The 12710-nt window shown below is 47.4% G+C and overlaps 1 protein-coding gene across 1 annotated transcript; it reads left to right on the forward strand.

Moving 5' to 3' along the window:
• Positions 1-1848: 1848 nt before the first annotated feature.
• On the forward strand, positions 1849-11831 carry LOC117897309 (muscle segmentation homeobox). Its single transcript, XM_034806062.1, has 2 exons — positions 1849-3544; positions 10635-11831. Exons 1-2 carry the CDS (start codon positions 2221-2223, stop codon positions 10970-10972), a joined length of 1662 nt encoding a protein of 553 aa, XP_034661953.1. The 5' UTR covers positions 1849-2220; the 3' UTR covers positions 10973-11831.
• Positions 11832-12710: the final 879 nt, after the last annotated feature.

The following is a 12710-nucleotide window of genomic DNA, read 5'->3' on the forward strand; positions in this document are numbered from 1 at the left end:
GCGGAATCCAATTCTCGGTGTATGTTTGTTATCTCTTTGAATCGTGCTTCTAAATTAATTGAATTTGTGGTAGCATAATTATATTTTTTCCCCCTTTTTAAAGCTTACAAAAGGTTGTCTTAGTTATTTTTCGTTTAAGTGAATAAAAGATTTTATCAAATAATATACAATTTTTAATTTCCATTCCTAAGCTTCCTAATGAGCTCCAAGTATTCATTCTCCTCCCTCAACTGTTCTAATTGAGCTCTTTATTTGACTCCCACTCTCTATTGCCGGCACAATCCTTTCACCAACTTTCACCCCAAAGTCTCCCGATGGAGAGACTCCGCCAACCCACGCAGCCGCCTTTCCTCCACCCACTTCCTGCTCTCACTCATTCCCACAAAGAGCTCCAACAAAAGAGGAGCTGAACAATGGCTGGCAAAACTTTTCAAGCCAACAATTTCACATAATAATCCTTAAAATGAGTTTAATTTGTAGAGTAAAATTATGAGCAGAGCGGGAGGGAAAGCAGCAATAAGAGACACAGGGGGAGATAGAAAGAGATTGTCAAAGTGAGAGAGAGAGCGAGAACCTGCAGGAAATCTTCCATTTTATGCAATTTATGGCGAAACCCATTAAAAAGCTTATTTGGGAGCTGGAGTCGTTCAGTTGGGGGGGTTTTAAAATTCTATATTCTTGCATATTTCACATTTATTTGTATCTGTGCATCTGGCATTTGTGTATGTGTTTGTGATTGATTCGCAAGGGCCCAGGGATGCTCGATTTATGGTCTCAGATACGATTTTTATAGCTTATCTTTTGAGGTGCGTTGTGCACACCGAAGGAGCGACATAAAAGGGAAAAGACGAAACCGAGACAAAAAAAAAACATAATTTCCTGACCGAGATTGCAGCTTTGCGATAATGCCGTGCCGTGCCATGCCGTCGACTTTGACGATGCTCGGCCATGATAATGATGGGCTTATTATTTATTATATTGTTATTTTCGCTAAGGACATTGCTCATACGCCACGGAGTACCAATTAAATTTGGCTCCCTTTATGGCAGTGGGACGGAGTGGAGTGGGGTGGGGGTGGTGCACACTGTACAGCATCAGCATCAGCATCCCGCGCCAGACGCAGCGACGACGCCGCCAATTACGTTGACAGGCAGCATTTGCCGAGCAGCAGCATTTACCGAGCACTCAAATGAAGTCATGAATGCCAACAGCCGCAGCTGTGACGCGACAGAACGAGACGGCATTAGGCAAAAACAAAAACCAAACAGAAGAAGACAAAAAAAAACACATCGAAGAAAAGCCGATCCAGAGAAAAGCAGGGAAAAAACCAAAGTGGAAATGGACGGACTGCCGCTGCTTGTTATAAAATGCTAATACGCGCAGCAACTCAGGAAAGCATATACGAGTGCCCATTCGCATAGGAAAAATGCTCGAAAGATTGAATTATTCAATAATAATTAGGCGTGCGAGCGGGACAGCTACTGTGCGCCCCAAGATACCCGTCTCTGTCGAAAACTCACCACACTGGAAGCGAGACAGAGTCTAAAAGAAGGCGGCGCAAGCAGAAAAGTGGAGAAATAGCAGCAGCGCGAGAAAAAACGTAACAAGAGAGCGGAGAGAGAGAGCGCGAGAGAGAGAGACAGAGAGGGAGAGAGAAAGAGCGAGCGAGCAGCGAAACAGTTAGGCCAATAAAAATGGTGTCGCTGCTTATGGGGCAGCAAGGGAGAGCAAGCGAGAGCGCGCGAGGGCAGAGTAGTCAGGCAGCGGCAGCGGCAGGCAGCCGGTTTGAAAAGCCACCACCACCAAGGCGCGCACAGTGGTTGTGCCACAGAGCCACAGTCGAGGCAGCAGCAGAGACGGTCGGTTACTTTTCGAACAGACGTGATCTCAAGAGGACGTGTTTCTCCCGCTTCTCTTTCGCTTGCAGATCCAGCGTTGCAGCGCGTTCGTGTGTGAAGGTGACTCTGTGCGTGTACTGATAAATGTATCTGAGGAACGCGCGTGTGATGAACGAGCGAATTAATTAAGCGATAATCAAAACAAATTAACCGCAACGACGACACATACTCGTACAAAAGTATCTCTGTGCCCCCGCATTGAACTCGCCCTCGAACGAGCAATGCAAGAATAAAAGCAACGCAATCCACAAGTAAACCCCGAACCCAAACCCAAGTGAACGAACTGCCGCATTGAATCCAGACCACAGACCCTGAAGGCTTTATGTTAAAGCTTTCTAGCAAGCCAGCGCCAGCGACAGCCCCCACCAGCACAGCGACGAGCATGACAGTGACGGGTCTGCGCCAGACGATGACCAGCCCGACGGTGCCGCCGACCACAGCGCTGGGCAACAGCTCCGGGAGCAGCAGCAGCGGCAGCAGCAGCGGGAGCAACAGCCTGGCCAATTCCCTCACCTCGATGGGCAGCGTGAGTCCCACGGCCCATGCGGCCGGACACCATCCGCTCTCCAGTCCCACATCGCCGTCGGCCCTGTTACTGGCCCACCAGCAGCATCTCCTGGCCCAGGCACAGCACCAGCATCAGCAGCAACAGCAACAACAGCAGCAGCATCACCAACAGCAGCAGCAGCAACAGCACCACCAGCAGCAGGCGGCTCTCCAGCTGGCTGCAGTGCATCCACCGCATCACCTCCACAAGACCACATCCCGGCTGAGTAACTTCAGTGTGGCCTCCCTCCTCGCAGACACGCGGCCGCGGACGCCCACCAACCAGGTCAGCGATGCGCCCACGAATCTCTCCAGCTCCGCCGCCACCTCGCCCCTCTCCCAAGGCAGTGCGGCGGGAACTCCGCCACCACAGATGCCGACGGCGGGACAGCCCACAGCCTCGGGCCCTCCACCAACGCATGCCTTCCATCCCGCCGCCGTAGCCCACCACGCCCACTTGCTGCACGCGGCCCATGCGGCAGCAGCCGCCCATGCTCAGCACCAGCATCAGCAGGCGGCGGCAGCAGCGGCGATGGCGCAATTGCGTCAGGCACAGGCCCAAGCCGATGCCCGAGCCACATCCCCTCCCGCCTCCACCAGCTCCACGCCCAACTCCACGCCGGTTGCATCCTCCGCCAACGCATCAGGAACGGGGACGGCGCACCTGGGCAGCTCCACACCCGCCAAGAACGAGCGGCACTCGCCGTTGGGCAGCCACACGGACTCAGAATTGGAATACGACGAGGACATGCTGCACGAGCACGATGTGGATCACGACGAGGAGGAGGACTCCATTGTGGATATCGAGGACATGAATGCCGACGACTCACCGCGCTCCACACCCGACGGCCTCGAAAGCAGAAAGTCGCTAGAGTCGCCGCACGGCGGCAATCACGGATCCCAGATGCAGTCGACCATCCTCTCGCCGGCGGCTCTGGCCGCCTCCGGTCACGTGCCCATCCGACCAACGCCGTTCAGTGCTCTGGCCGCCGCTGCAGTCGCCTGGGGCGGCATGGGAGCTGGTGTGCCCTGGCCGGGCGCCCGCCAAATGCCGCCCTTTGGGCCGCCGGGCCTGTTTCCGGGACAAGGATTTGGTGGAGGTAAGTGTCGCCTTTTATTAATGTTCCTCTCGTGTTGCCTTACATGTCCCAAACCGAAATGATAAACTTTGGCCGGAAACATTTCCTGAACCGATTCTGTTTGCAAGGCCTTTCCCTCGTTATTTTTGAGGTCTTTAAAACACTTTGCAATTCGTTTTTGAGGATTGCTCCTAGAAAAGTAGCCTCTCTGAGCCCGCTTTTGTTGTGTTTTGTTTATTGAAAATATAAATGTTCACTTAACCGCTTGGAAAATGGCAAATGATGAGCCGAAGTGGACATAAATTTGCTTAATTGAGTCTGAAATTCGAAATATTTCCTTGAACAATATTCATATTCCATTCAAAGCTTTGAAAATATGCATAACCGATTCAGCTTATGGAGGTATTAACCCCACGCCTCTCTCTCTCTCCCTCTCTCTCTCTATTTTACTCTTTGTCTTTTGCTGTGGCTGCTTTATCTGCACCATTTTGTTGCGCATTTTAATTCAATTAACGGCTGCCCCTCGCCTTAATTGGCATCGATGAGGCACGCCGGCGACAACGACTCTCGCTCTGCACTCTCTTCGATGCGGGTGCTCCATCATGGCCGCCCATCTCCATCACCCTCTCCATGCGCAACTGCTGGTTGGGTCGACCCTCGGTTGTAGTCAAAGTGCGTGCCAATTATTATTGTGATGCTTTAAATAAAACAATGAAATATGCCTGATTGCTTGGCCCATTACTCGCCTCATCATCATCATCCACAACTACCACATCAGCGTCCCATCGCATCGCGGCGCGACGCGTCGGTTTTGATTTAACTCAATTGGCTCTGTCTGATTATTCATTGGCTGTCGCTTTTTTTTCGGTGTTTTCCGGTCTGTCCGGCAAGCCATCATCCAGCCGTCATCCAGCCAGCCCCCCAAACGAAAGAAAATCTAATAATAATCGCATAAAAAGTCCGACTGACTGACTGACTGACCAGACTAATTGAAGCGAGTCTAAGCGATCTGTATCTGCATGCACAGTTCACACTTTGCACCATGGCCACACTTCCTGGCCACACTCTCTCTATGTCTCTCTGTCCACACTTTGGGCCACACAAAAAAGTGTGCACACCCAAAGAAGTCGCACTTTGATGCGGCGGCACGGTTGACGGACATGTGAACTTTACCCCACTCGACTCCATTCTGGCATCCGCGAACTTTGCGTTTCCGCTTTTTAAAGTTGCCCAACAAACACCCAACTGCAGGCAAGGAAAGCCCAGTAGCAAAAAAGTGTGCATTTTGCAGCGTTTTTGTGGCTGCCATTGTGCCTGTTTTTGTTGTGCTGTGTTGGGCTCTTTTGCTGGACCCTCACATTGTTTTATAAAGCTGTCAGTGCGGCCGGCCGGCCAGGGCAAGAGTCATGAAAGGGCGTCGTCTAGTATTTTGCATGCTCCGAAGTTATGGAAAACACTCGTACTCGTACTCGTACTCGTACTCGTACTAGTGCTATGCTAATGAAGAGAATGGAAATTCACTTCTGAAGTATTTGAAATCGATAGGAAATCATGTCAACGCATTCCTGAACAAATAAATTAGTGAAGAATCGAAATGAATCAATCTTAATGTGGCTCTTCATCATTCCCTAGGCATCGTCATCATCATCATCTTCCACTTGAGTTCTCTTTTGTCCCTCTTTGTAGTGAAGAACAAACTATTCCAAACATTTGCCGCGTATTTTGTCATTTGGCTGTCAACTGCTGCATATACATATAACATGGGAGCACGAGTATGGCTATAAGTATAACTTCATTTCACTTTGTTTCATTTGGCAGCTGTTTTTCTGGTTCCCCCTGACACTGTCTCGGACTGTGTCTTTGCCTCTGCCTCTCTGGCACTGGCACGGTCTATACCCCTGCCACAGCAGGTCTCATTAGCGCAGCAGGTTGCCGCTGACTGACTGATGATCCCGATCCCGATCCCGATTCGTATTCGGATCCCCCCGTTTGTGTGCCACTGCCACTGAAACTGCCTGTGGCTTGTGCGACCTGTGCCGAGGGCTATCTGCCGCCGCATTATGTCAAGTGTTAGGTACTTAGTGCCCTGCCTGAACGTTTGAAATTCTATCTGTATCTGAAGGTGGCATTACTGTACGTTTAAAGTCGTATCTGTATCTGGTATCCGCTACCGTTTGTCGGCCCTTTCTTTTGGTTAGTTATACTTTTCATGGCCTATTAACGTAAACTGTCTCAGATTAGGATTTTGGAACACACGCAAAGCCATAGGTTGTTCTGGTGTGTGGCCCACCAAAGGGATAACTTTATTTTCTCGTGCTGAAAAGTGGAAGAATTCCCGTGCGCCTTCATAATTTAACTAATTGCAAGCGCAGTCAAGTCACGTAGCCCCGAGCCACCATTCATTGCAGCTGCATTTCTTGGCAGCCATTATAAAAATTAATTTTCAAGCTGAACAAACGAGCAACAACTTGGGAGTCATTGCATAAATACGTGGAGTACATAGAAGCCACCACACATGCATATACTCGTACATAGTAGCAGCAGTGAGTGAGTGAGTGAGTGAGTGAGTGAGAGAGTAAGAGAGAGAGAGGGAGAGGGTAAACCTGGCCAAAACGGTAGGTGTGGCATGTCAGCTACGCCCACCCAAAACACGCAATTTTCAACGGGTTGGCAGCAATTTAAACGTTGACAGACGGCTGCTGGACGTGGAGCACGGGTATCTGGTGGCAGAGGAGGCTCTGGAGGTGGAGAAGAGCAGTGTATGGCGAGGATTGAGGCAGCGGAGAGGCATGTGCATGCGTTTTAACACCATTTGCAAGGCTCCAGCGGAGACGCCGAACGGCAGTCAAAAGCTAAAATAATATTTGCATTCTGCACGCCATCTAACGTGCATAAGCTGTACTAAATACACATCCACACAGCGTTGCATGCAACGCACACACACGCGCACACATGGATAGGTGTGCTGGCGCAGACATTTTGATGTATGTTTTGGCAAATAAAATTTATTTGCATTAAATTACCAAGTCAGGGAGGGACTTGGAGGAAGCCAGACAAAGGCAGCAGCCAGCAGCCACAGGAGGCGGTTCGGCAGTGTGGCATGGGTGGAGCAGGTAGAGAAGAGGCACTGCATATAGCCCCCTCCACCCCACGCAAGGTTGGGGAATATATTCAGACAACGGCAAACATTTGCTAAATATTTGTAGACAATTGGTAGTGCCACTAATTTGAACTGCTGCTGCTGCTTCGTAAAAGTACTCGTACTCGTAGATGTGGTTGCTGTTGTTGTTCAGCAGCTGAGTAATTAAACAGCATTTGGAACCTGTCATATCTACCTCGTATGTGGACAGTGGCAGGCGCATGCGTGTGTGCTGTGGCCCAACCCACGTGGATGGAGTGTTCCAGTACTATCTACGCAGCTTATCTTGCCCAGAGGCAGCCAAAGCCGATTGCAATGTGAACTTCATTGCAAAACCCGGTGGAAGCACATGCACACGCAATATGACAAGATTTGTGAGCCAAAGCATAGCCTAGCAGCTCCTGCCTTCGATCTCAGTGGACAGTGGGCAGTGGGCAGCAGTGGACTACTTAGAGTTATCTAAGCCAACTGGTTATTGACGCGCACTTCACTAATTAATTGACTTGTCCGGCAAGTGCTAGGGATAACATACATGGCCCTACCTACATACTTACATGAGGATGGAAAAGAAACCGATCCCCCACCCTCGAGAGCCTAATCAGCCGATCCTTGGCTGGAGATAATCATTCATTTAGCTGGTAAAACGCAAGTGTGCCCCGCTCTCTTTTGCACCTTTTACACATTTGGTGCTAATTAAAATCCTTCATTATGAAATCAGCCAGAGCTAGAGCCAGTGCCGCCACGGAACGGGACAGACACGAAGGCAGGCCCCTTACGAGTAGCTGTTGCCGTTGCCGTTTGACCGTAAGCGTGTAATTGCATTAGCCAAACGATCGAGCCCGCGCTCCTCAATCGATCTCCGGCGATCCGGCGGACCAAAGATCTGCTCATTTTGCTGTTTTCTTTGTATTGCAAAAGCGATTTTCACTGCAAAAACGTTGTCCAACCGAAGTTGCTATGCGAAAACGCTTTAATGAAGAATTAATTGCCAGCAATTTGCACCGCAAATCAATCGAGCGTTGTCACCGTCGGCTATGTAGAGACACGGCCCAGTCACTCTATGGGGACAAGATTGGTTTGGGCATTCGGTTTTGGTCTACGCCTCCGTCTCCGTCTCCGTCCCGGTCTTGGTCTCAGTATTGGTATTACTTTGGTATTGCCAACGCCAAACGATACGCGTAAATTTCACAATTGCTTGTTGCCTGTCTCATTTGCTGTTGCTGTTTGTTGCTGCTGGTATCGAGTCTTATATGTTGTCTCGTCTACAATACACCGGAGAACTCAAATTAATTGAAAATCCATTACAAACATAGGCTAAATGTCACAATTGGCGTTTGTGGCATGTATTTGCACTGGCAATGGCGATGCTGGCGACGTATTGCCCCAGCAGTAGCAGCAACAACAAATACAATGCCTATAAAAGAGCAAAAAGGCGAAAACGAGTCTCGCACTCGGGCTGGGACGTGCGTGGACTGTCCTCTGTCTCTCTCTGCCCACTATCTGTATCTCTTTTTGTCTTGGCTTGTTGCAGGTTTTGTAATAGGCCTTCAGGAGGGGGTCGGGGAGGGTACGGTGTATTGGACTGTGAAACGGGGGTCTGGGGGTTTTGGGGAATTCAGCTCACTTGCTACAGTTGCTGGCTGGCAGCAAGTTGCCACTGCAATGGAAACCCCATTCCAGCAATTTAGCGACAAATGAGCAATTAATTTTGAAATAAATGCAAAAGGAGTCTAGAGACAAAAAAGTTGCTAAAATTTAATGAAAAAGAAACCGAAATGAGAAATTAGGTGAAAACTCGCACCTAAACAAATTAGCGAAATTAAATCTAACAGAGAGTGAAACAATAAGTAGGGCCCATCTCCCAAGTAAACAATTGGTTAATAATAAAGATTGGAGGAGGCTTAACGATTCCGAATATTGAAAGAATAACGACTGCCACAATGAGCACAATTGATGTCCAATAAGCCACGGATGATACCCAATAATCACATCACCACGAGTCGGCCACAAGAGTTGTATAAATATTATTGTAATGAAAAATCATAAAATCAAAATCGAATGCCGAGACAACGAAAAAGAGCTGTAAAAGTTGGCCGTATCGTTTATATGCTAATTTAGCAACTAATTTATGGTCAATACAACAAGAGCGACAACAAAATACCAAACAAAAGCAAACAAGCCTCAGACTTCACACAGAATGCAGCCAAAAGCCAAAAGCTGGCTTCAGGGAGGAGAAGAAATACAAAATATATTTATATTTTTGTTTATATTTATAGAGGCCAGGCCGGAGCGCGTCTCCGAGTCTGTAACAAATTTCTGAATGCTGCCGGAGATGGGCCGTGTGTGTCTCTACATTCATTATGGGAACTGGAATCAGTTGGTGGCTTTATCGGAGTGTTCACATTTCGTTTCACCTTGTTAGGCCATACGAAATGCTTTTACGACCTGCATACAGAAACTGAAAAGCTGAGAAACTGAAACTGAAACACACAAATAAGTGAAATTATATGCATATCACTGACAGATAAGGTCTGTCCCGATCGGAGTTGATCGGGCATTAACATAACTCTGGCATGTCACACTAATTACTTAATGAGCCAATCGCCTGCAGTCCCCCGGTGCAGTTTCAGTTTTAGTCTCAGCCTCAGTTCCAGTTCCAGTTCCATCCTGAAGCCCCAACACATGATTATTAGTTTTGATTCTGCCTGGGTCTGACTCTCACTATAAGCTGCATTTTTATGGCTTATGGCGGGCTGGACATTTATTTGTCTCTCGATATCATAACGTGCCAGAAAATGTGTGTGAACACATAATGTTTCGGGGTCTTGGGAAAGCCCAGAATCTGGAGGAATATTCGTACTTTTAGTATATCGATGAATGCTTTTCCCTTTGTGTTTATGTTGTTGTTGTTTCGGTTGTTGTTGCATGCCCCATTTACCAGATGCAGGGCATAAAAAGCAATTACAAAGGCATGTTCTCCCCTGCTCCCTCTGTGCTTCTCTGGCCACCATCTGTTGGTATCTTGGCCACGTTTGTCACTCGACAATTTCAATTTGTGTAATTATGCGTAAAATTAAAGCGTTGCATATCATTTGCATTTGTCTTTATTTTGATTCCTGCCCCTGCCACTGCCACCGCTGCTGGGAAGATGTCTTCCTCTTGGTTGTGCCTCGAAACAAAATGCTCAATAAATTACGCGTGCCTCAAACGGAGAGGGATCTGACCCGGACTGACTGCATCTTTAAAATGCCATTTGCATCTTTGTGGTTTGGCGCAGCCTCATGGCAGGCTCATTACTTTCATTAACAACACTCCAGGCGAATGCCAGAGCATGGGGCATGCAGCATGCAGTATGGGGCATGAGGCGGCAGGCAACAGCTGCTGATTCTGCTGCTGCTACTGCTGCTGCCGCAGTCTTTATAAGGATTGCACGTTTCTTTCTGTTGCTGTTGCTTTTTCTGCAGACTCTGTCTCTGTTTCTGCTCTGTGCCTTTGTTTGCCAAAACAAAATGCCCAAATTAAAATTGTTTTGCTGTGGCAAGAATCGAACAGAGACAGAGAAACAGCAACAGCAACAGAGAGAGAGATGGAGATAGAGAATCAAGTGGGGCATGCTGTATGGGGACTACTCGGGGAATGCATTTCCCGTCGCTCTGGCTGCTGCTGCTGCGGCTGCTGCTTTGTCTGACAAATAGTTTAGACAGCAAATTTATTGGCCACTTAAAGGAGTAATTACCGTATATTGTTGTTGCCGTCGCCGCTGTCTTGGCCGTCCGCTTTTAGCCATGACAAGGCCAAGGACAGAGACAGCAGCCAAAAGCCAGAAGCAACAAAAGCCAATCGTTGACAGCATTTCATTCAGCATTAAGCATTCAGCTCGGCATTAACTCTGCATGCAAATTGCGCTCCTCTAATTGGACAAATCTAAGCAATCAACTAATCAACACCTTCACCTCTCCTCTCTCCTTCCAGATGCCAATGAGCCGCCCAGGATCAAGTGCAATCTCCGCAAGCACAAACCCAACCGGAAGCCCCGCACTCCATTCACCACACAGCAGCTGCTCTCGCTGGAAAAGAAGTTCCGGGAGAAGCAGTACCTGAGCATTGCCGAGCGGGCAGAGTTCTCCTCCTCGCTGCGACTCACCGAGACCCAGGTGAAGATCTGGTTCCAGAACCGTCGGGCCAAGGCAAAGCGCCTGCAGGAGGCAGAGATCGAGAAGATCAAAATGGCTGCCCTGGGCAGGGGAGCGCCCGGCGCCCAGTGGGCCATGGCCGGCTACTTCCATCCCAGTCTGATGCACTTGGGATAAGTGGCGGCCCAGTTGGTGTGCGTCCATGGTCGCCACCAACGCGCCCCGAGCCATAGTCCTCCCACGAGTAGGCACTCCGATAACCAAATAGCTGAGCCACGTCCCGCTGGAGCAGGACCAGGTACAGGCACAGGCATAGGCCCTGGAACTGGAGCCGGCACAGGCTCATCCTGAGCCTCTGATGTACGGAAAACCCCCAAAATTTTGCTGTGATGTTAGCGCATTTTATGTTACGATACTTCCAAATGTTGTTTCAAATGCACCCTGTAAATACTATAAGCGGGAGTTAGAGAGGAAGTCAGAGAGGGAGAGAGATAGATCTAAAGAGATACGTTATAGCGAGCTGGTTCCATATCCAATCGAACATTGTATATATCAAGGCGAAAGCAAGCAGAGAAATGTTTCCTAATTGTACATAAATCCTAGCAAGTAAATCCAATCATGAAAATTTCGTTGATTCGTTAAAGGAAAATCCCCCGAAATTAATTAACAGAATCAAAAGTAATTTATTTGCAAAACTCAAGTCAATAAGCATTAAAGAAGAGAGGAGAACAGAAAATGGCATCAACTAAAATGATACTTGATTGTATTGTAATTTATAATTTGCATCGTAAGTCAGTCTAGCAAAAGAATCGGATGGATCGTGTGTATGTATTTAAAAAATACCTGTAAGCATCTACACTAAAATAAACTAATCTGAAGCTCCAACTATGCCGTTAAATATACATTAAATATACCTAATACCACAGACCTATACACATAGTTCATAAATGCATAATATTATATTAATACCATATAGCGTTAATCCTCTGTAGTTGTTTAAACATAAACCATAAAAACTAAAAAAAAATCTAAAAAATGTCAAAAAAGGAAATACAAATCACACACAAGAAGTGCAGAAGAAGAAACAAACAAAAAATCATTGAAAAAATATATAATTATACAAAAAATTGAAAAAAAAACTTGGTTTTACTTTAGTTGCAATTGGAAATTGCTTTGAACTTCTCCTTAAAATGAACCAATTCAAATTTAGTATAATCTGATGTTGATGTTCCACTGCCTTTGTGATGCAACCGAAATCTTTCTTAATGCGGAATTCTTTAACACATTGCAAGTATTCAATGCCTTTAATCTGGGGTCAATCTGCAACACTAGCTGAAAACTAAATTGATTTGAATTAGGTGTAAAGCTCTCCAACTAAATAAACGATTGTGTAACAGCGATTGCTTAATTGCTAAACTATAATTTGAGGTGCAAGGCGGGCCTGAGAGTCTTCGTTACGAGTTGCAACTTTCAACATTGTGCAATGGTCCTTTAACTGTGTTACTTGAGTTAGAACGCAGGTGTCTGGCATCAGATGTTCCTCGAATGGTCTGAGAGATCGTGTTGGATTGAGTTCAGGCTGTGAGCAACAGAGGCGACACAGCGTTCTTATCAGCAGGCAATTAATATTTAATTAATCAGGCAAGCTGTTGCTGAGGCACGGGAACGGGGAGCATATGTGGCCCACTTGGCGTGTACTTATTGATGTTCACATTGCTCTCTCTCACTGGAGTAGATCTCTTCCCTCTCCGAGCGGAGGTTAGGCGTGCAATCAACGAATTAAGATTAAAAATTGAGTGATTATCAAATTGTTTGCATTATAATTTTTATTCCTACGCGATTTGTCGGGTGTCAGGCCGGGTTCAATAACAAATCTGAATTCCATTTATTCCCCCATTTGTTGTTGACAATTGGC

The sequence above is a fragment of the Drosophila subobscura genome, chromosome O (assembly GCF_008121235.1).
Source record: "Drosophila subobscura isolate 14011-0131.10 chromosome O, UCBerk_Dsub_1.0, whole genome shotgun sequence".
In the NCBI taxonomy this organism is placed as follows: Eukaryota; Metazoa; Arthropoda; class Insecta; order Diptera; family Drosophilidae; genus Drosophila; species Drosophila subobscura.

Coding starts and splice junctions, on each gene's coding strand:
- LOC117897309 (XM_034806062.1), top strand. CDS start 2,221: ATGTTAAAGCTTTCTAGCAAGCCAGCGCCAGCGACAGCCCCCACCAGC. Junction 3,545..10,634: donor GGGACAAGGATTTGGTGGAG/GTAAGTGTCGCC, acceptor CTCTCCTTCCAG/ATGCCAATGAGCCGCCCAGG.